This window comes from Mandrillus leucophaeus, unplaced genomic scaffold (assembly GCF_000951045.1).
Source record: "Mandrillus leucophaeus isolate KB7577 unplaced genomic scaffold, Mleu.le_1.0 Scaffold529, whole genome shotgun sequence".
Lineage (NCBI taxonomy): Eukaryota > Metazoa > Chordata > Mammalia > Primates > Cercopithecidae > Mandrillus > Mandrillus leucophaeus.
Genome location: NW_012105686.1, coordinates 873,920 through 898,141, shown reverse-complemented (window position 1 = coordinate 898,141; position 24,222 = coordinate 873,920). Strand labels below are relative to the sequence as shown.

The window sequence follows — 24,222 nt, the reverse complement described above, 5'->3', positions numbered from 1 at the left end:
TCACTTAATGTTCAGAACAATTTTAAGAGGATTATTCTCGTCCCCATTTTACAGATAAAGTCAAAGAAGAGAAAAGTGGTTAATTTACCATGATCACATAGCTGGAGAAAAGTAAACAAATGCAGGAGTTACTGGGAGCTGATACCAGAAGACCTCATGTTTGACTGGGTGTGGCTAAAGAATGAGAGAGCAGGAGAATAATCAGCTGCCTCTCTGGGTTTCTGGCTTGAGAAATTGGGTGGATGGTGGTGGCATTTCCTGAGATAGGAATCACTAAGCAGGCTTGTGGCGGACTATGTCATTTCAGGACCTGTTGAGTTTAAGTATCTATAAGACATTCAAGGCAAATGAGGACATACAACGGTCTCAGAGGAAGGGTCTGGGGTAGTACAAAAAAAACCCTGGGATTCATCTACAAAGAGTGAATAAAATCACCTAAATAAAAGGGCAAAGAAAGCAGAGAAGAGGTCAGAGCCATATTGGGAATAATAGCAGGATTTACCAGGGACAGAGAAGGGCCCCTAAAAAATGACCCGACACCAAAAGATAGATATAGAAGTAGACCGAGAGGTCCAGCAAGCCCAGATAAGGGAATAGAGAAGGCAAAGGCTGTAGGCAAAAAGCCTGGAGACCACCATAACCTCTAGTATGACAACAAGGTCTGATGGGCAGTGATGGTGACCGTGGTTGAGAGCAAGGAAAGCAGGCAGGCTGCACATGGAGAGCTAGTGGATTATGTGGCTTCACTAGATTAGACAACCAGGGGAGTACGGAATCGATGACTCCAGTGCGTAAAACCTGGATGATATGGTGCTTCCTACCGTTCACTAAAACAGGGAAATCACAGGCTTGTGTCAAGGTTGGTTTAGGGGACAATTATGGAAAGGCACGGGAAGAATTCAGAATGAAGTGACAAAACATTCTGAAAGAACACCAAGTATTATGAACGATACAGCTGTGCAGTCCCAAATCCTAATGTGATTCTAATTTCTAGTCTAGCTAAACCATGACTTTAATAAGCAAACTCCAAAATGATTCTGGACTCCATTTCTATAATCATGAAATGGGAAGAATGGCTGCCCCATATCTGGTTGGCAGAAATATTTATGAGGGTAGGCTTACGAATAAAATCCCTTAAAGTAAGCAGTTCTAAGACAGAATTGAGATTAGATAGTGCTACAAATTGAGTGGCTGTATTGTTAGGTATCGATTCAAGCTTAGGGCCCTTTCTGTCTCTCAATTAAGAAAGCATCCCTTGCTAATTTATACTACACAGGGGAAGGGCTGCAAGGACCATGAGGCGGCTAGGGAACAGATCTAAAGTGGGATGGGGATGCCAGACTCACTGGCACAGTGGCAGAAGACACGTGCCACCTCACTGATTGGAAGGAGTGCGCTCACAGGCCTAGCCCCAGAAAATTTGCTTGTTTTCTACTTTTCTTGCACTTTGACCCAGAAAAGACATTCTCAGTATTTATGTTTTGCTACTGGTGAAGGATCTCCCTTCCTCTTTTCTTGGTGAACAGATAGTTGCCCTAGCTGCAGTGAATTTTATAAATAGTAGTAAAGAATAAAGAATATCATCAGGCAGGGGGAGGGGAGGCAGGCTTAATTTTAAAGCTTCTCAGACAATAACATGGTCCTGAAATTTAAGACTACAGAATAAAAATTCTTCGTGACGTATAGAAGTATGTTATCTTCAATTAAGTAGACGGTAAAAAATGAAAAACAAAAATTATCTCAGAGAATTTAGAAGCACTCAGAAGAATTTAAACAAGTTTTGCTTTAACCAAAGCACAAACTGCAGTGCTTCTTGCAGCTTCAATAAGAAGCTACTACTTGTGAACCTGTGTTAACTGCCTTGGACTTAACTATGCTACGTACATTCATACCACCTTGAATTTGATTCTTACCTTTAACCTAACATGCCTTTAAATTTACTTTTTTATTTTTTAGGTTACACTTTATGAACTTCCACTTCAGTCTATTCTTAAAGTATAACATAACCTGATACAACTTTTGACTGATTAAGTATTCTAAAGCAGGAAAGTAGCTCGTTCCCAGATTGTTACCGATCAGCAAAAAGATACTGGTTAACTACGTTTAGTTCAATGGAGTTTTTGTTTTGTTTTTTAAAGATGAAGACATTCTCTATGAAGAAAACAGTGAGTTAATTTTTGCACAAGTAACAAGTACCTTATCTCATTCACCCATCTTTAAGAAATAGTTCACAGACCTGCACCAGTCCGCAGACCACTCTCTGAGTGTCACTACTCCGAAGCAACATTCCTCAATCGCAAACTATAATTTCTTACTGCCTTAGACTTTAGGTGATAGGTATGTTCCTCCAAGGTAACCAAATTCTCCAACACAGCCCTAAGAAATGGAGCATTCCTTAACCTCTTCCCTGGTTTACTTACAGAACCCAAGTGTCTACAGTTACAAAAACTACTTAAGGGTGGGTGAAGGCTCAGAATATCAGTTCTTCAGACACCACCATTCAGGAGTCTTTCCACTCGGCCATGATGCCGGCCACTGAGAGGCTGAGTTGCAGCAAACAAAAAGAAAGAACCACAAACTATAAATAGTATTTTCTTATTTCTAAAAACAATTGCTAAGTGATAGGGTTAAAGTATAGAGTTAAAAAATGTTACAGCTTAAGTATGCTTGAGTTTTGAGTAAGTTGGAGTTGGACTTTTACTCCCTTAAACTTACGCTTAATAAATTTTCTGCAAAGAATGTACATGCATGAGAAGAAAAATAAAACAAAATGCACTTCATGATTCTTTTTGCCCATTTACCCCAAAATATTAAGAGGTCAATATGGAGAGGGTACCTGTTGAAGAGACGAAAGGAGACAATACAAAAGCGTAAGTATCTGTTGAAGTGGAGCGAACTAAGATAAGAAGAAATGAAAACCCTCTTCTCTACAGCAAATGTAACAACCCACCAGCCACCAGCTAGAGCTGTCAGGCTGTCTAAAGCAAGGTACTATTAAAATGACTTCAATATGAGGTGTTGTTTCAAAGATGCATGAATCTCCCAAAACAGAAAAAAAGAAAAAAAAAATGCATGAGTCTGGATGGAGCTTAAGCAATGAGAGGTTATGCAGATAAGATAATACACTATCAATCTTAACATACTAAATGTGGGATATCACTCAGGCAGCACACAGACTCCCACGAACTATATAAACTATACCATGGAGATATAATGTAGAAATGGAAGACATTTTGGAGATGTTTTGGCTCCTTGCTACTCAAAATGTGATCAGTGGACCAGCAGTATCAGTATCACCTGATCTTTCTGTTAGAAATGGGGAGTATTATGCACCAACCCAGACCTACAGAAACAGAATCTGATTTCAGCATGATCCCCAGTGATTTGTATGCACATTGAAGTTTGAGCAGCACTGCTCTAGTTCACTGGTCCTCAACCTTGCTGTACATCAAAATCACCTCTGTAGCTTTTAGAAAAATACTGATGCCTAAGACCCAGATTAGGGGGCTGGGAACCAACATGTTATAAAAAGTAAAAATCCAGTCCTAGACCCTTGTTTTACGGATGAGGAACTGAGACTCAGAAAAGTTAAAAGAAAAGTTAATTGGCTGGGTGCAGTGGCTCACACCTGTAATCCCAGCACCCTGGGAGGCCGAGGTGGGTGGATCACAAGGTCAGGAGTTCAAGACCAGCTTGGCCAACACAGTAAACCCTCCCTCTACTAAAAATACAAAAAGTTATCCTGGGGGCATGGTGGTGCGTGCCTGTAATCCCAGCTACTTGGGAGGCTAAGGCAGGAGAATCACTTGAACTTGGGAGGTGGAGGTTGCAGTGAGCCAAGATCACGCCACTGCACTGCAGCGTGGGCAACAGAGTGAGACTTCGTCTCAAAAATAGAAAAAAAAAAAAAAAAAAAGTTAAATAATTTACCAATGTCACAGGAAGTTACTGGCTGAATTATGGCTAGATTTTTAAAAATATTTAGGGTCATGCTGCCTATAAGAAGTCGAAGAAACTGTAAAGTTACCAATAAGTCAACAATAATTTTAAAGATCTGGGGTTTCATTTTATCATTAATTTTTTGTGCTGTATATTTTATGTATCACCCTTTGAACCTTGACTAGCATTTATTTATGAGGGGGACACGATCCCCATCAGACGCAGCATATATGATGGAGACACAAGGATGCCTCTGCCTGGTTAGCAGTTGGAACTGTAGGAACAGCTGTAGGAACATGAGTGAGTTTTTCTTTTGCTTTCTAAAATTCATTGAATATTATTTAATTTTCTTTAATACTATGTTTTTAGCAAAAATACAAAGCACTTCAAAACCATCTTTTAAAGGCCTCAATCTAACTTAGACTGAAAAGTCCAAGAACAAGGACAATCACTGTGTTCTGACTGTTTAGTTTCCAAGAGTACAGAACTGATAATGAGCACACCAAGAAATAAACTTTTGCCACAAATGCTGACCCTTCTGCTTGCTGATGATTATGTCATTAGATTCAAATTGCCTATAAATTAGTGCTAGATGCATGGGTGTGTGGTAGGAGGTGTGGGTGGAATGAAGGAAATTAAAAGCTGTGGTCAGACTTGAAAAAAACATCCCATAAAGCAACGTATGTTTCTGACAGTTGAAACAGACTGCATGACAGACAGCAAAACCACATTTCGGTTTTTGTTTTTTTTTTTTTTTTGGAATGGATCTGTGGCTTTGTGCCACCAAACAATATTTTGGTTTACCAAAAATGTACTCTATGGCCTTTTTAATTTCATCTTAACTTTCCTTACTATCACTGCTGTTCTCATTCTACCAAGGGAGCTTAAGACAAGTGTCTAAAAGGGGTAAAGGTTGAAAATACAGAATATGCCTCACATTAGGGAGAAAAAAGAAGAAAATTAACCACATGCAAATAATTCGCATTGACTAAAGCATCTATTGTAATTTCAGTGTTCAGCTCATCAGGGACATAGTGAACAATGGGAATAATTATTTCTTTTGAAAGACAGTAGTTGCCCAAGACAATTATTGACTCAGCCTTATGTCTACATGAAATTTCTCAACTTAAAAAGGATATACAATCACTGATACCCAGAGTTGCTGGCCAAGTCATACAAGAAATAAAAAATAGAAGGAAGAATGACTGCAGCAAAGAGTTTCAATGATAAACGAATAATTTTGAGGATTCTGTACATACTTCAAATGTTAAAAATCCTTTACAGATGAAAAAGTTAAAAATAAATTGAATTTACAGATTTCATTATGTCTACATAAATGTAATGGCACTAACCGAGCAAAATGACAGAAACTCTCTATTTCTGGCTGGGCGCAGTGGCTCACCCCTGTGATCCCAGCACTCTGGGAGGCTGAGGTGGGTCTTGAGCTCAGAAGTTTGAGATTAGCCTGGGTAACATGGCAAAACACAGTCTCTACCAAAAAATACAAAATTTAGCCGGGTGTGGTGATGAGCACCTTTAGTCCTAGCTACTCAGGAGGCTGAAGTGGGAGGATCACCTGAGCCCAGGAGGCTGAGGCTGCAGCGAGCCATGATCATACCACTGCCCTCCAGCCTGGGCATCAGAGCGAGACCTCGCCTCAAAAAAAAAAAAAGAAGAAGAAGAAGAAACTCTCTTCTATACTCCTACAAAGGTCAAATAGTTCAACCAAGGCACATGCCCGTAAAACACATGAGATTCTTGGAAGGATTATAAATTTGGCAGGAGAGATGAAAGTAAGGAGATGATATGAAAGCAAAAGAAGCAACAAACTCATTCATTCCCTCCTCTTCCTTCTTTCACTCCCTCCTTCCTAGGCACCATACCTGGCAGCTTATCAACACCAAGTTCTCCCCTTCTAAAGTATCTTTTTTTTTATTCAATGAATGGTACCATGACTCTGTCCCTCTGCAGACATCAATGTCTTAGGGCCTTTCTCCCATGCATTTCCATACTCTTCATCCAATGAAATGCAAGGTCATAGGAATTCCTCCTTTCCAGTTCTACTTCCCTAGTTCAGACTTCACCACCTCCACCCTGTCCCTCTCCAGTCACGCCCCTCTCCACTCAAATCCTTTCAACAACGTTCACTGACATTTGCTCTCAGGCCTCATGCTAGCTGTTGAGTAAATTAGCAAGACAGATATGGTCCCTTGACCAACTAACTGATTATTCTTTCCTTTCCTTTTTTTTATAGCCCAAGCACTACCACCAGCATTCAAGGCCTTCTACAACACATCCCAAACCTATCTTTCCAATTATTCTCTCCTCTACCACTCAAGAAAGCTGGAAACGCTAAACACAGACTGAATGTGCACAGCAGTTTCCAGTCCCTGTGGCTTCCACTTGGAAGCCTACCCTTTCCTTTCATCCTGCCTAAGCGCTCCCCGTCCTCTGAGGTCTCATTAAAATGTGCCCACCTCCCCTGTAACAGCATCTTTAATCACTCAGGAGTCAGAAAGACCCCCTTCTCTTCCACCTATGTCACAACTGTGTATCCACTGCACTGCTTTGCATTGTTTACAGTGGTCCAAATGACAGAAAAAGACTAGATTCTCATGGAGGCAAGCCTTCTCTTTCCTAACCTGCTAGCCCTCAAAGCAACCTGCACACACTATGAGGTTAATTAACATTTGCTGGATGAAAGAATGAAAGTCTTTGCATTCCCTCTGAGGTGACCAGGACTACTGGCTCTTGGCAAGTAACCCTTCCAATGAAAGAATAAAACAATCTCATGAAGATTAAGTTATTTTTCATGTTTAAGTATTTAGGTTATAATCTTCTTAAACTTTATAATAAATCCAATTCCAGCTATTTCAATTTGAGCAGCTAAATATTTCAGTTTAGAAAGTTAATTTGCAGGGTGAGCCTCAAACAGAAAGAAAGTGGCAAAAAAGCATGACTCAAAATGTAAAATCCAGTATCCAAGAAAGTGGGATTTGTAAATCTAATCTGGGAAGAAGGCATAAATGCCACCTCACAAGTGTGCATCCTAAACTGATGCAAAATAACCTAAAACTTATTGCTTAGATTATAAGAAAACCCTCCTATCAGCTCTGCTTACACCTAAAGCAGGTCTTTACTATGAGCCTCCTAGGCTAGCCATATGGAGCCTTTGGAAATGAGCTCCCGTATTACAAAAGGAAAGTTTTTGTATATAATGTACTTTGCCTGCCGCAGCCTCTCCTAAATCTGACACCTCAGAAATGTAAGGAGAAGACTTACAAGCAAGTAGGGTTGCCAAAGGTTTACCTCCCCATTCCCAGAACCTAGAGAAGGGTGGAAGCTTAAGATGCACACATTGGAATTTGGGGGACACAATTTCTCCCTTAAGAAGCCCAAACAAGCGTTTTGTCTTCCTCCAGCTCACCCAAAAAAATGTTCAAGCAAATAAGCAACTATGGAACGGCTCTTGTTTTTTACTAGCCACTTTAGGTTGACTATATTTTGTGGGGGTTAACCAAGGTAGATATACTTAGAGGTAAAACCACATTCCCAAACAGTTCTCTGTTCCCCCAAAAATCAAAAGCCTTTAAAACAGTCACCTACATTCATAGCACAGCATAGTGGGATTTGTGGGGGGAAAAGAAGTCCAAGTAAAAGAGGTTCACTGATCAGTGCCCACACATTCAAAAATAAAAACGAACCCATGTTGTGGACTCAGGCTACTGAAAAAACTCAAGGTTCCATTTTGTGTATTACAGTGTGATCAGGACATGACAAAGACAAGTATAACGTACTTTGCCCTGAAGAAAAAGAGCAGAGGGGCTATTTTGCAGTAAGATCTGCCCTAATCCTCAGTTGGGTAGGATCAAGCCAGAAATGTCACGCTGAGTTCTCAGGTGGCCCGGTCTATCATACACATCTTGGTACCAACCAGACTGGTGTCCCAGGAACACGGTTGAAATGACTGAGAATGCCCAGCATGGACAAAGGAAGGCTAACAAAGGGCAACACTTCTGAAAAACCTAGACAAGGAGTAAGACTAATTCTAGCGACCTCAATGGGGAGACACGACCAATGGGCCCCACATAAGAAAAAATTTCTGCCAATCCAACACCTCCACTGAAAATGTCTCCTGCCTTGCACGGTAGTAGCACCACAGAGATCTGGATGTTTTCAGTGGAAATCAAGCTGATTTCCAATGAGAAGCTGAACTTAAGTGTGAAAAGTCCCTCCCACCTAGGTTTATCACGGTCCCCTCTTTAGGAAAAGGAAGATTACAAAGGATCATGTGATATCTCCATTTGGAACTTAACTACCACCAACCCCACTCTGCTTACCAGCATGGGAAAGGGAGGAAAAACCCGGAAAAGGTAAGTATGGTTTGAAGGATTCTCTCAAACTGACTTAACTAGAGAAGCCAGACAATGCTCATACTTGGCCTTTCTCTACTCAGAGGTCATTATGCCCCCAACCTGTAACCCTCCAGGCCATAAAAAGGCAACATAATTTAATAATACTTTCTTCTCTCTGGAGCAGAGTTTCTGAGTGTTGGCGCTACTGAGATTCTAGGCCAGCTAAGTCTTTGTTGTAGAGGGCTGTCCTGTACATGGAGATGTTCAGCAGCATCCCAGACTCTACCCACTAGATGCCAGTAGCACCTCCAAGTTGTGACAACCGCAAATATCATCACATTGCCAGATGTCCTCTGAGGAAAGGAACTGCTCCAGTTTGCAACCACTGCTCTAGCACAGTACCTCCCGAACTCTGTTGTTTGGGTTCCAGTTTCCTCACTGAACCAGTAAGGGCTACGGACTCTGCCCCGACAAGAAAGGTACACAATTATGCATATAAATTCCAGAACTATATAGAACCTTTCAAACCCAGCCAAAAACCTCCATCTCTCCTCCACCCCAGGCAGGCACTCAAAAGTTTACAGTTCCCTGAACATTCCCGTGTGACATGTGGTTATAAAAGAAGGTGCCATGCCTGTTTTAGAAATCTCACAGTCAGAGGTACAAAAATATCCAGGGGCCTGTGGTTATCCAGCTAGGGACAAACGGTAGAATCCGTGACAAAAGACGAACCAATGAATGAGTCCACTAATCTAGTGTGTTAATTTGCAAAATAAAAAATAAAACAAAATACCCAAATGAGACCAGCTATTATTTTTAACATTTAAGCTCACTGTGTACAGAACACAGCAGCAAACGATTTGCTTTTTCATTTAAAAAACAAGGATAGTCCGGGCGCGGTGGCTCACACCTGTCATCCCAGCACATTGCGAGGCCGAGGTGGGCAGGATCACGAGGTCAACAGATCAAGACCATCCTGGCCAACATGGTGAAATCCCATCTCTACTAAAAATAGAAAATTAGCTGGGCATGGTGGTGCATGCCTGTAATCCCAGCTACTCGGGAGGCTGAGGCAGGAGAATCGCTTGAACCCAGGAGGTGGAGGTTGCAGTGAACTGAGATGGTGCCACCACACTCCAGCCTGGTAACAGGGTGAGACTCCATTTCAAAAAAACAAAACAAAACAAAACAAAACAAAAAACCACAAGGATAAACAAACAAAAAAGTTTACTGTAGTCACTTATGAGGCATTTATTGCAAGTGGTTCAGAACCAGAATGTAGGCTCTCAAGCCAGAATGCCTGGCCTTGACACCCCTACTCTATAAACTACAAGCTATATAACCCTGGGCATATTTCTCAGCTTCTCTTTACCTTAGTTTCCTCATACACAATAAGGATAATCAGATTTCTTCCTCAAAAGATTACAAATTAAACAAATTAATACATCTGAAGCATTTAGTGCTTTACCTGGTATCCAGTGGGCACTCGATAAATTTTAACTGCTCTTATTATCACTAACACTTGCCCAAGATACACATATGAAAAATCTGTTAACTATATGTAGTTACTGATGTGCTCTTAGCCTATAGAAGAACCGGTAAGATGCAGCTACAAATGCGAAAAAAGCAACACTGCAGATGGTTCTAGGCTGTGAAACACTGGCAATATTAGGATTATTTTAGCTGTCCACACAACAGCCTAACACTGCTCAAAGCGAGATTCTACAAAAATACAAAAACAAAAACAAAAACAAAACCTGGCTGTATTTCCTCTTATAATAAAATCTTAAAACTTAACTTACTAAAATGGCATGCCTACAGTACCAAGCAATGAAAGTAGGGAGGAATTTTATTTTTAAGCTGGTCATTTAAACATCATATGATGTTAAGAGTTGAAAGATATCTTAGAAATAAATCATCTGGCAAAGCATGAATCCAATTCTCAATTTTAAAAATGCCAATCAGCAGCTCAAGGACCTGTAGTAGACTGAGATAAGAACTCCCACTCTCTGATTGCCTATCTAGGCCTTTTTTGCTCATCATAGAGCCAGGCCCTCCCTAAGAGCTCAGATACAAGGAACGCTTATATAAAGGTGACTGATTCTTCAGAATATGTGATGCCACACGAAATGTAATAAAATGAAAAAAATTAAACCATTCCTTTAGCTGTTCCATCATTCATTCACTCATTTCTTCTACTATATTCCAGGCATTGTTTTAGGGGCTAGTGGTACAGCAGTGAACAAAACATATTCTTCTGTATACAAAAATATAGTCAGAATGAATGAGGTGTACTGTCTGATAGCACAACAGAGTGACTACAGTCAATAATTTATTGTACATTTAAAAGTAACTAAAAGAGTATAACTGGAAAGTTTCTAACACCACAAAAAAGGATAAATGCTTGAGTTGATGGATAGTCCAGTTACCCGAATGTGATTATTATGCATTGTATGCCTGTATCAAAATAGTTCATTTACCCCATAAATACATACACCTGCTATGTACTCATAAAAATTAAAAATAAATTTATTTTTTAAAACCAAAACCACATTCTTCCTTTTTGGAACTACATTTTAATGAAGGAACCTGATCTCTACTGCGTCTTTGATTTATAAACTCGAAAAGGCCAAGATTAAACATTTCCCCTTTCTATTTATGACTAAGACATTTATTTACAATGAATTTATCTTCCCGAAGGAAAGGATCCCTGATGGGACAAAGCAAGAAAGTCCTGAGGATTTGAGATGTCAAGCTCACTGCAAGTCACAGTTTACAGACATGCTTTATTTCAAGCAAGAGAAACTGACATCTACATTAGATTCTGGAAGAGTAACCCCCGGAGTTAATTACACAACAGGTAATAAACTACTACATAGCCCCTTTGCACATCTTTGGAAGAAAATTATTGGATCACATTATAATTCATACAATTTCATAAGTCATACAATTAAATTTTCTTTTTTTTTTTTTTTGTGACGGAGTCTTGCTCTGTCGCCAGGCTGGAGTGCAGTGGTGCAATCTCAGCTCACTGCAACCTCTGACTCCCTGGTTCAAGTGATTCTCCTGCCTCAGCCCCCTGAGTAGCTAGGATTACAGTCATGCGCCACCACACCCAGTTAATTTTTGTATTTTTAGTAGAGGCAGGGTTTCACCATGTTGGTCAGGATGGTCTCTATCTCCTGACCTCATGATCCACTCACCTCAGCCTCCAAAAGTGCTGGGATTACAGGCGCGAGCCACGTGCCCGGCCTAAGTTTTCTAATATATGCCAAAGGAAAAGTACAAAAACTAATCACTTTAAAGATTTTATTTTATATATACTTTTATATTACATGTTTTATGAAAATTGCTCTACTTCAGTGTCAACATTATTTTAGCCTGAACGCTGGCCATAAGAGAATCAATGAATTGTAAACCACCTACTAATTAAGTGTAGAACTTTGTCATCTAACATCTGCATCTCACTATGTTCATCCACAGGATGGGGGGAATGCTTTATTATTGGGGTTTACATGAAAAAATGGATGAGAAAGTACCTTATAAAAAATAAAGTATTAATATTATATAAATATACATTTCTACCCTAGGCCCGTTAGGTAATTCTGGCTTGTAAAAATTCTGAAAGTAAGCGCTAAAAGAGACTTTCTAAGACCGAAAAAAAAAAAAAAAAAGCCTCAATTTCTGTTCACTGGGTCACAGCAACAAACCAAACCGAAATGGTCATTTTGACCAAAAGAGTTAAAAGAGATTCTGGTGTTCATTTACATCCTAATTTAAAGCTGAGAAAAGCGTGGCCCTTAAAGGTACGGTACTCAGCAATATCACAAAGCTGGTTACTAGCAAGGCCAGAACTAGAATCTGAGGCTTCGGAATCAGTTAAGCATTTGGGGAGAGGAGTAAAGCTGATGGTGGAGTATTCCAAACATATCAACTGGAATAAGGCAGAAATATCTATCATACCAGCGTTCTGACCTTGAGTCAAACCCAAGATCTATTTTACCGGCTAGCTGATTTCAAGCAAGCTATTTAAGCTCTGTGTCTCAGCCCCCGCGTACGTAAAATGCAAATACTACTACTACTATAAATCTCATAAGATGGTTGTAAGAATAAGTGAAATACTATCGACATGATAAGCAATCTAAAATTGCTTACTGTTATGATTACTATTCTTTCAACGACATTATTCTATCTCTACTAATAGAAAAAAACTAAGACATTTTCAAAATTCCTTGTCCCTTGAAAAGAACTAAAAGCTTGCACTTTTTACTGATTTGCAGGGAAGTTAGCTAAACACAACACAATATAGTCAAGATCGATATTGTCCCACATTCATTCAAACCACAGGTACACAGACCTATTAATGGTAAAAGAATTCTTCAGATTAAACACTGACTCGTGATATAGTGATGTTCAAAATGAATTTTAAATTCTGTTCGGAACGATTCATGTTTTCATCTTTAAAAAGGTAGACTCAACATACTAAAAATACATGTATTCTACTTTAGCTATACTAACTTGTTTCTGAAAGGCACAGCAAGTTCGGTTGCTTTTGCTTCCTCTTTCCAAGTGTCACTTTTTCACAAACTAGTAGACAACACAGACCTGAGTATGCTTGAGATTCAGTATTTGTTATCTATCTTGCAACCTAAATACACCCTTGAAAATATTAAATCACACATATTCTTGGCTAGCTCTAACTGCTGTTCTCTCATTCACCAAATATTTTATTACGCACCAGCATCTATTATGCGATAGGCACAGTGCTCAACACAAGCTACACAGCAGTAAACAAAGAAAGCTCCTGTTTTCATGGAGCTTACAATCTAGCACAAGAGACAGGCAATAAACAGGTATGTATCTAATATAACGTGTTTGCACGGTACAGTTCAGAATGCCAGACAGCCAGTTTTATGAAGCACTTTTCTAAAAGTGGACCTTGGCTTTATATTTCAGTATTGCTGATCCTAGACTCCCTTTGGGCAGGGCATAGGCAATGGGAGGGTAGAGGGGAAGGGAGGGAGAAGCTGTACTCAAACACAAACACAGATCAGATCTCTCACTAGAGATGACAGTGTAACACTCTTGGACTGCCAGTAGCATCACCATGCTCCTCATGTTGCAGAAAGCCAAACGCATCACAGAAACAAGCACATTATTTGCTGTTTGGAAACAGCACGGTCAGCGAAGGGAGCCCTGGAAGGGAAGTCAAGAAACCTACTATTTCCTCTTCTGCCAGTGACTCTCACTATGCAACCTCGGGCGCATTCGCTGACCTGCGTGAACTCTGGTATCCCCACCCGCGTGCTGATCCTCCCTGACTGTGACACTGGGCTAGTCTCTTAAGCCCTTAAGCCTCAGTGTCATCTGTTAAAGGAGGCCAGTAGAATGACACTGCTTGGCAAACTGTTGGGTACTCCACTGACAGAAGCTATTTAAATAAATACATGGATCCAAGCTTGCTACCTGCTTTACAGAACATGAGGAAGATTAAAGAGAACATATAAAATGCCTTAAGCTCTCTGTAAAGAAAGGGTGTTACAGAGTACTAGTGCTTATAATTTCTACTATGACTATTCTTTCCAGTTACATTTTCTTGCAGTTTCAAATTCAGTAATCAAAATCATCCACAGACCTTCAGAAACAGAACACATAGTTAGAAAACTAGGACAGAACCTGAATTACAATAATAATAATAATGATGAGTTAAATAAGCCTGCTAAGAAATCAGAAAGCCAATATCCCTCCTCCTCCTTCCCCAACCTCTCACTTTGCCTAGGCTGCTGCAAGCAACAGGGCCCTGCAGAGGTCCCAAGCATACCACAGCCAGCCCAGGTTGGGGACAGAGTATCGTCTCGCATGGGAGAGAAGTTATCCTTTCCGTGAAATGCAGAAGCTGCCTCCGCCGTACAATTCTTGAAGCGCATGGGGGCAAATCCTCAAAAAGAGATGACAATGCGATCCACTCACCACAGGACAGAGTACCTAAGGGGTATCCCAGAGTACTTCTCTTCTGCTTCTTTGAGGAACCAGCTGAGAAAATCCACACCCTGCCCATGTGTCACCCCTGGATGGAATAAGGGTTACACAGTGCAGCTCTCCACGGATAAGTTTTGGCTCAATCATATAGAAATAGCAAGAGCCTGGCATAAATGTTGGGTCAGTTCCCATGAAAACAGACAGAGTATATAGATTTGTGGTGATGAATGCCAGCTAAATCCCTCTTCACAGATAGAAAACAACTACCACTGACAGCTATTACGAAGGCAAAGGCAAAACAGCTCTAACTTTTGCTTTTGACTAAAACTTCTGAGGCCCTTCCCCTTTAGAGTAATAATTTCATAAATTCTTCGCACTGTACTTACTTCGAACAAGTCCTAAGCCTTGCAAACTGTCATTACCAGTGTAAATACTCCATTGCCCACGCCTAAATGTGCTGCCCTCTGCTTCTCTCCAACAGCCCAGCTTACAAAACTGATAATAACTTAGCCAGTATAGGACTACTGAATCTACCACCACTGCTGGAACGCTGAAGTCATCTTAAGAGGGTGTGCAGAGGGATCAAGAAAGTGCCTTCTAGAACTCACATCCCTGTCCCTCTTTCCTCTAACCACCAAATACATTATTGCTGTCCAGAAGTGGTAAACCAAACCATCAAATCATATCAAAGGCAAAAAAAAAAAAAAAAAGCCACATTAAAAACAAACACAAATAACTTATAAATGCATTTTTTTAAACTTTTAATTCCCAACTGGTTTCCTCTACCTATCTTATAGCACAAGAAAAAAAGAAGAAATAAAAAAGACATATTCTAGGAAAGCAAAGATTAAATGAAGAATGTGAAGAACAATGGGCTGGTGCCTGTACTGTCTCCTTCACCAATGCTGCAACAGCACCTAGAGATGTAGCTCATTAGTCCGGTCCATCAGTCCTAGGGAGCTCAAAGTGATATATACCTAGATACAAAGAACTTTGCCCATCAAAATAATACATAAAAATAAACAATATCCAGCAGGGATTACGGGGCAGTGAAAAGGAACTATCCTTTTGTTTGAATGCTGCAAAGAAATTCCTTTAACAGTAAAAGCAGAACATCTGCCTTCATTTAAAACTGAGTTGTGTGATTTCCTGCATCTATGAACCTCTTTCTAAACTACAAAGAGGCTACAAAACATCACATTTTCCCCTCCCAGCTTCCCCCTTCAAAAGCTCACAAGATGGTGATTAACAAACAGCCCCTTGTCTGTAGGCACTCTCATAAGCCACAGGAAAAGATAAAAGTTAAAGAGAAGAACAAGTTTGTAAACAAATGAGAAATAGGTTGCCTAGGGAGGAAGCAAATTCCATCTTGATAAGCAAGCAGCTCTCCTAGCCCTTCTGTAGGAGATTCCAAGTGAAAGCAACCTCACCCTCTCACCCACCGAAAGCAGTCTGGATGCAGAGGGCAGGCTGAGCCATCCATGCACTCTAGGCAGTTGCAGAGAATCCCCCAACTCAAGAGGTTCTGCATATGAGCCTAAAGTTCAGGGACTCTCTATTCCAGGAATGAACTGGGGCCTGAATCTCTAACCCATGGCAAACCCATCTCCCTGGAGATATCCTCCCAGGTAAATTTATTTGAAGTCCTGAATCCACCAACTATTAGCTATATCACCTTGTGCAGAGCTGACCCTGTTTAATCAACTTTTGAATGGATATAATCCCTCTCTTAGGATCATTATGAGAACTAAAGATAAGAATTTTGGCAGTGTGCCCAGATCAGTGGTAAGCGCAAGCCAGGTATATAATAAACGTTTACTTCTATTGAAAGGAAATTCCAATTTCACTTAAGAATCACTGCCTTAGGTGAAAAATCCACAGATATCCTCCTATGATATCTCTAGAAAGACAAAAGAATCCATCATAGCAGAAGGAAAAAGGGAACTCCCCACAGTATTCGGAAAACACGTACCCTAAAACATACACACACCCTAACAGGTTAACACACACCCTAACAGGTTAAATTTCATCCTCTAGATCTGCTTCCCGTGCAGGTGCTGTGATAAGTAAAACGACAGCTCATTGGGTCCTGCCCAAGGTGCTTCCACTTACTTATCAACTGCCCTAAAGCTAGAGCCTCTGAAGGATTTTGGGAAAAAATCTAATTTAAAACCCACACTCATTTAGATTTACTAAACAGGAGTAAATGAAGTTGGCCTCCTATTTTAAAACGCCCAAATGAGAAGTAAGGGGGGGGGGGAACCACCAATACCCTCCACTCCGTTAACATTCATTGTGGAATATTATCAGAGTGTAAATAATCTTAAATTAGAAAAGGTGGCTTTAAACCTTAATGAAAACCAAAAACAAAAGAACCCTTCCCACCCCCACACACATGATCTTATAATTGCATCTGAAGTTTATGCAGGCATCACAATTTCACTTGCAATCTTTGAGATGTTATAGTCTAGTAGTATCCACCCATTATTCAGGCCCTCTAGATTGTTATTTCCTAATGTTTATGAAGCAAGATAAAGTTCTGTCAGCAAAATCTTCCTTCGTTTACTAGTTACTTTCAGCTAGAACACCCCATCTTCGATGATAGTCCACTCTCATTATTATACAAGAGTTCAATTATACCTATCTCTGAAAAAAAAAAGCACTGGGTGAGAATACAACAGACACATTTGTGCCTCCATACGAAAACACCTACTCCTCCATCTACTCTTCTAAATCTAAGAGTACACAATAAGACGGAAGATGTGCAAAAAACTGGCAAGGTTCAAAAAAAAAAGTTATAAGGGAAATTTGGTCTAAACCGAACTTTTTCAACGAACTCCACAGCAAGCAGTGTCCCCAAATAAATTTACTGCACCCTAGAATCAAGTACACTCAAGGCTAGAATGTCATGCCAGTCATATATTACTTCAATCTCAATAAATCTCTTCTTACTCTCCAAATCCTAGCTACTTTCTAAAATAGTTCACTAAAAAACACCAACCTAATTAACAACAGCTTCCTCTGCAACAGTGGCCTTGATTTCACTTATTTACACATTAACTGCAGCCTGCTTTTGGCCAATCCAGTCTATTCTCTGTACCATGCCGAGCCTTTTATCTGCCCTGGACAGCATTTTCTCCAGCAGATGAAGTAGATGCCGATTGATTTGCTGTCGAGCATGGTAAATTAATAGCAACAAATTGCTGAGGGCCCGTCTCGCTGCTCCACCATGCTTCGGCAGTTTTGCTTTATTTGCTCCATGATGGGCAGCAGTCGGCCTCTTCAAGTCAATTTCTTCTTAACAACCTGCAATACTTTTCAATGGTGAAAATAGAGCTGTTCCTTGTAAGTCAGAAATCAATATCTTATTGCCCTTAGAAAATGCTAAACAAGCAGTATTGGCAATCCACTTGGTACTAGAGGGTATCAGATATAATGCAAATCCATACTGCTTCCCTCCTTGTAGTTATTACAGTTTGCTAAAAGGTTCCTAATGTCATTTATCATCATTTACCATCGACCAAAGAGGCTATGATTATGATATCCTATCAGTTGGCAAGGCCCTTTCATTTCTATTCAATTAATATTTTAGCAGCACTCAAATGGTTGTGGCCCAAGTCTCGTAATAAAATTTACATGGCTTTAAGTGAAACAGGAGTTTTCTTGCTTTGATTAAATATATATAGACACACACACACAAATACACACACATATAAAAATACACACATATAAAACATACATAAATGTGCAGTACTTACTTTTAGATTCCATGTGTTTCAGATTTCTAAAATTTCCTAATGATTACTAAAATTCAAATGAAGAGGCTTTCACACTGTAGAATATTAACTATAAGGAAGGCATAGATGTTCTCATTCTCCGCTTTTCAAAAGGTGGCATGTTCATCGCCATTTATAGTTCCTATAGGTTTAATTCACACACCTACTGTTCCTAATCTACATCCAATACTCACTTTTTAGAATGGCAACCACTGCTGTCAGAGTCCCTCAGTGAGGACGTCTTTAATGACAGCATTACAGGTGAAAGATGGGAACAAGCAGCATGTAGTAACGCCAGCAACTCCACGCATCATCCCACTGCCCCCATCACCACCGACCCATTTAGAAGTCACACTGTATTTACAAAGAAGAACAATCAGCAGAAAAACTTAAAAACTAAACCCTGGGTCAGTTGTCTCATACAAAACAAAAAACAAAAACCACACACTTAGGGAAATCCTTAGGGGATAAAGGCCTATGTTCTCTCATTTTTAAAAATTCCATTTTGAAGACGTCACACTAAAACATGTGCCATTTCTAACCATGTCCTATTTGTCATCTTCACTTTTATGCTAGAACTTGAGACAGTGGCACAGCATTAATTCCCATTATAGCCTAGAATACTCCATCCTAACTTTTCTGGGTTTTTTGTTTGTTTGTTTTTTGTTTTTGCTTCATCTGCTTAGCTCTATCAATCCTAAAGATTACCAGAAATTTAGATTCATATTTTATGTTCCAATTCCAAGTCATGTCACCAAGTTCCCCTTTAAAAAAAAAATTCCACTAATTCTACCAGACTAATGCTATTTACTCAGTTACCAAAATTTAAATTAATTATGTTCTCAAACATAATTGTTAAAAATTGGCAACATTATGCAGGCTTAATTAAGATTAAATCCAATTTACTAAATGTACTTTAATTGGTACTAATTACATTAGCTTTCATTTCGGAATGACAAATTCCCCATAGGTTTCATTTTATAGTTCTCTATCAGAATCAACACAGGGTGACTGATGATGAGCATCACATAGGAAGGGGAGGAGGGAGAATACCGACCTCCACCCTGTTTGTCTTCACTTCATACTTTTATCCTTTTATCAATTTGCTAAGTCACAGAGTCATGACTCCATCACAACCATCATTTTCTGTTCCAATGAAAAATTTCTCTAAAAATAAATATTCTGTGGCTAGCAGCAGCCAAGAAGAACAGGAACGTTAACCAAAAAATACACAAAGGTTTCAAATATCAGGGCCACCAATTACTAGGGTACTTCCAAGGACTCCCGGGACTCCTACTCTTGAACCCTTCGAGACACAAATCTAATAAGTGAATAAACCTAACCCGATCTTGAGAACTAGGCCCAATTATGCCGCAGGGCAACTTCCCTGCATTATTGCTGCTTTCCATTACAAGGGTATCCAGCGAGTACATCTGGAAGAGAGGCTAAGAGGAAGTAAGGCTGTCTGCCTAGGAAAACAAATAAAGACAGATATGCCTCTATGCTTAAGGGGGAGAAAGAAAGAAAATATAATAAGTAGGTGGTTTGCAGGGCTGTCTGTATTTCATAATGTGATAAACTGCCCTCAGGATTCTTGATATGATTGAATTTAAAAGCAAAAGAAAAAAAGGGAAAATGTACTGTTCTCAATTTTAAATGGATGGCATTTGAGGCCAGCTGGACAAGAAGATGACAGAATTATAGTGGTATAAAATGTGTAAAATTAAGGGATCTCATATACCCCCTTGAAAAAGAAATACATACAGCCAAATACAAGCTATGTGCTTCTTAGAAATGTAGATGCTACAGGGAGACCTGGAAACTAAGTGGTTAGGGTAAACAAGATACAGAAGGAGAAATAAGGGGACTAAATTAATCAACTGCTCCAATCTTTAAAAAGACACTAATTAATTTTGGAGGGTGGGGTGTGCACAAAGAAAGAGACACATACAAGATCCAGACCTCAAAGGAAATGTAATGAGAGAATTAACAAACAGTATCTCTCATGTAATTTATTCCTGTAAGGTAGAACTAAGAGAAGTCCATCCATCAGACTGAACAGATTTTGTTTAAGCAGAAGATATTCACATTACTAATCTAAACAGAAATGGCAAAGATGCCAAAATAAGAATTTAATTTCAACAGACCATTCAAACTATACTATAATGCTAATATTGACATAACCAAATACCATGCAAAGTAAAACAGTATCTGAAATTAAAAGTCCTCAGTGTAAGCAGTGTCTCATTTTTTTCCAACTTTTTGTTTTCAAATACTATTCATCAGATGGCCTTTATTGTCCAACAGCCATCTTTTAAAGATCTACTATCTGGGGATGTTCTGAGCATGCGGAAAATAACTATACCCAAAAAGGAATCCATAAATAGTGAAGGCCTAATAGTATGCGCTCATTCCATGTTTTCTCAGCTTAGAAAGTAATGACATCCACCTTGACCATAAATAAGAAATGAAAAGCAGTAAGTCTTCCCTTGTCTTTTTCCCAGCAGGCAAACACATACCTATTCTGAAATGGCTGATGAGACCTGAAGCACTTCCACTAGGAGATCACCAAAAATAAATATTTCCTAGAGAAATTATTATTGCCAAACAACGTTTTACATATATGTATGTATATTTGTGTGTGTATATATAGATATATATATATACACGTGCTCTTATTCTTCTGTCTAGGAAATTTAAGCCAAACCATTTTATTATTCAGTCTCCTGCACAAAAAGAAGGCTGTTTGAGTCATATCTCTCAGTGCTTTCTGACTAATCATTATCTTTTTTTTTTTGCTACTGAACTAATTGCTAGATTTCAAGATCCAATGTTGAACCTTATCACATCCTCCTGTCAGGCTCATTTACTCTGTACAAATTTTGGAAGTAACGGTGATAGTTCTTGGTAAGACCCAACTAAGTAGCCTCAGGGGACCAGTACAAGGATTTTACATCAATTTCCTTTGTAGCTCCACAGATTTCATTTTCATCCTCCCAGCTCACCCTCTATCCATTCTTTCACATCAAGCCAATGAAGGCGCCACACAATTTAATTTTACTTTTTAATATTTTCCAAGAAAAGCTCTTTCACAAGACAAGTTTGCAATGCCCAAAATACATAAAGCAACTCTTTCAGAATAACAAGAGGATTTTAAAATTTAGCATCCTGCTTTTGAAAGTGTACAAAGTTTAATATGTATTGACTTTTTAAAATAACATTTTTAAATTATAAAAATTAGGATAATATGAAAGAAAGATGGGGAGCCACACACGAAAAAACAGCATTTTCTTCACTACCCAGTCCTTTAAACACAGGTAGCCACAACGGCTTGCAGAATAAAACTGCAAAAACATACAATTTTCTTTTCAAAGTATACCAGTATTACTGTCATTTAAAATGGTTATAAAGAAATAACTTACCTGCTTGTGCATTTCTATATTCAACCCATAGGACATTTCATAATACTGTCAAAGAAGGAAAAGCAATTAAATGCGTGACTTTCATCAAACAATCTCCCTAGTTTGTTCAAAATGCCCCAAGTAAATCTGAAACAAACATAAAAGTCTCACCTAAACCAGTATCTTCATATAACCTACGCCAATAAATCAAGAGCCCATCGCTATCTTTAACCACCTTAAGACACAAATTCAAAGAGAATACTCACAAAACTGAGAAAAATTAAATTCAAACACAGCATTCTTAACATCTCCAGTTGTCTTTATACATCCCAAGCAGATGCATCAAAAAAGTCTGATGAAAATTTGGTATCCTACGGATTCTTAATTCTTAGGCACAGCAGGCAAGTTAACAGAAAAGAATGTCTTATACAAACGCTGATGTTTTGAAAGGAAGGTTGGAAAAGGTGATGCTACTTAAGAGTTTGATTTCTGATTTGTTAGTATACTGCTCATATTCACATATTTAAAGCAAAAAAGCTGGATAGAAAAATAAATGAGTGAGTTATTCTGGAGCTTTCTCGGACAATCATAAAAATATGCTTCATAATACTTCTGTAAAGGCAAATCTGGTTTTTTGAACGTGTAGTATAACTGGCATAGAAATTCTGGCAGAATAAATCAGTTATACAGGAGACTACGACGTTCCTCAAACCAATATAACACCACAGAAATGGAAAACACGCAAATATAAATGTAATAGTAACATAAAGAGAAAAAAATGTGAAAAATGGTCTGCTGTCTTTCCTTATCCATCACTCCTTTTCAAAGAAATAAGACATTAAAATGTTAACAGCATACAGAAAAACTGGCTAAAGTTGTTTGGAGCAAGAGCAGTAAAACAACAAAGAAAACCACTAACACAAAAACATTTTTGCTTGTGACTAAACAAAACAAACGAGGTTTTGTTTTTATTTTTTTTTTCTATCTGTAAAAAGAAAACACAGAAAATTATACCCCATGTGGTTGAACTTTCTGAAAATTCCAATCCAAGCCAGTTGTCAAAGGCAGGTTATAACATCCTAGAATTACAGGTTGCTAACAGACACATTCCCACAACTTCAACTGCACTGGCAGGGTTACTGTGATCTATCTTGCAGCCTCCAGCAATTTAAACGTATTCTTGCTTTTGGTATTCCAAACTAATAGGCACTTTGAATCTGTGACATGGTTTTCTTACCATGACATAATGCCGCTGCATCTCTGTCTTCTCACTGGCGAGTTTCTCACATTCCAGCTTCAGACTGTTCAAGACATAAAATACTCTTAAGTACAATGATCTTAATTTACGTCCTTCAACTCTTAAACACATATTTTAAATCTCATTTACAAACAACTAAATCAACCATCTTAAATAAATACCCCATCATTATGGAAAGGGAAGTTCGGGAAGGGGGTCACTGGAACCAGTCAGGACTTGCCCCTTCAATAAGGATCGTATATGTGGTTTTTGTTTTTAGGATTTTTTTTTTTAATTAAGTTTTAAGGAAACAAATCCTCTAATCAGTTTAATTCAGGAACTTTCTCCAGAATTGAATATTCACTTAATAAAACAAACACGAAAATAAACCTCAATAATGACTGCACATACAGGCACAAATAAGTCCTCCAAAATGTCACAAGGGAGTTTCTTTCATGTTCTACAAAGAGATTAATGGAAATACGAATCAAGCATGTCTTATGAATGATGTCTTGTTTTTTTCCCTCCAAAACACACAGACAAGTGGAACACCACCACCCAGGGGCAAAGTGTCAATCGGGTTCAGTGGCTTGTTTTGGTTCTCGTATTTATGAAATAAGAATAAGGCATCATTAAAAAGCCAGCCAAAGAAAAATGTCTCAAAGGCACCCTAAGTCTAAAAATCGTCTATAAGATGAAAACATTTTTTTCAGCATAAAAGTAATGAAATCGCTCACTCCGACTTCCCTGGGCTCTCAGCTCTTCAGTGGAACGGCAAAAAGAAGTGAGAAGGAACCAAGTCCGGAGTAATAAAGAACCAAGGATGTCAAAAGGCCCCAGAATCTCCCCAACCTTTCATTCTCCTGGCCCCAATAAATCAATATCGAAAGTTTGGCCTCAGCGTTTTCCAAGTCTCCCCAGTTTCGACTGTTCTGCCTTCTTTTTATTTACGGTAGAAAAAAGAAATGTTTAATTTATTTACACCTGCCTAAGGAAGGAGGCCTTGATTTGCCCTTTCTGCCCACCGAGAAAAAAAAATAATAGTACCTTTGTGACGCCCCCACAAAAAAGGAGGAGGGTGTTTGTGTGTATTTGTGGGGGAGACAAGAGCTAAGCAAACAGGAGGATCAGCTAAAGTCAATATCGTTACCTGTGGTATTGAGCCTGTAAAAACTGAAACTCTTCCTTAATCCGATCACAGGATTCGGAAATTGTAAATTTAAAGGGTTGAGCAGGCTGATGCGGTGCCTGAAGAACAACAATAAAATATTTAATTAGCCCACATCACAGGCGAAGCAGGGAGACGGAGAAAACATACCACGCGGCGTTAGCGGGGAGTTGGGGGGGTCATCGCGCACGCAAGCAAAGAGCGATTAAAACTCTCCTCCCGCAACCCTCCTCGCGCCCAACAGCCCAGGCAGGGGCTGGTTTCGAGGTGGTCCCGGGCCTCCGCGTACTCCCGCCCGCAGCCCTCCCTCCGCGCCCCGGACCCCGAGGGTTCGAGCCCCATCTCCCCTCCCCGGCCAAAGACGGGC

At 39.3% G+C, this 24,222-nt stretch overlaps 1 protein-coding gene across 4 annotated transcripts in view; it reads right to left on the bottom strand.

The window, feature by feature from the left end:
• TLE4 (transducin-like enhancer of split 4) overlaps nucleotides 1–23,932 on the bottom strand; it is a 156,698-nt gene extending 132,766 nt beyond the window's left edge. For all 4 annotated transcript variants that reach the window (XM_011996881.1, XM_011996883.1, XM_011996882.1 and 1 more), the window contains exons 1-3: nucleotides 23,838–23,932; nucleotides 22,688–22,751; nucleotides 21,472–21,516 (exon numbers count right to left, since the gene is read on the bottom strand). In XM_011996881.1, the coding sequence (XP_011852271.1) occupies nucleotides 21,472–21,516; nucleotides 22,688–22,708 (66 nt within the window). In that variant the 5' untranslated portion in view covers nucleotides 22,709–22,751; nucleotides 23,838–23,932. The remainder of the gene's footprint in view (nucleotides 1–21,471; nucleotides 21,517–22,687; nucleotides 22,752–23,837) is intronic.
• Between the last annotated feature and the right edge of the window lie 290 nt (nucleotides 23,933–24,222).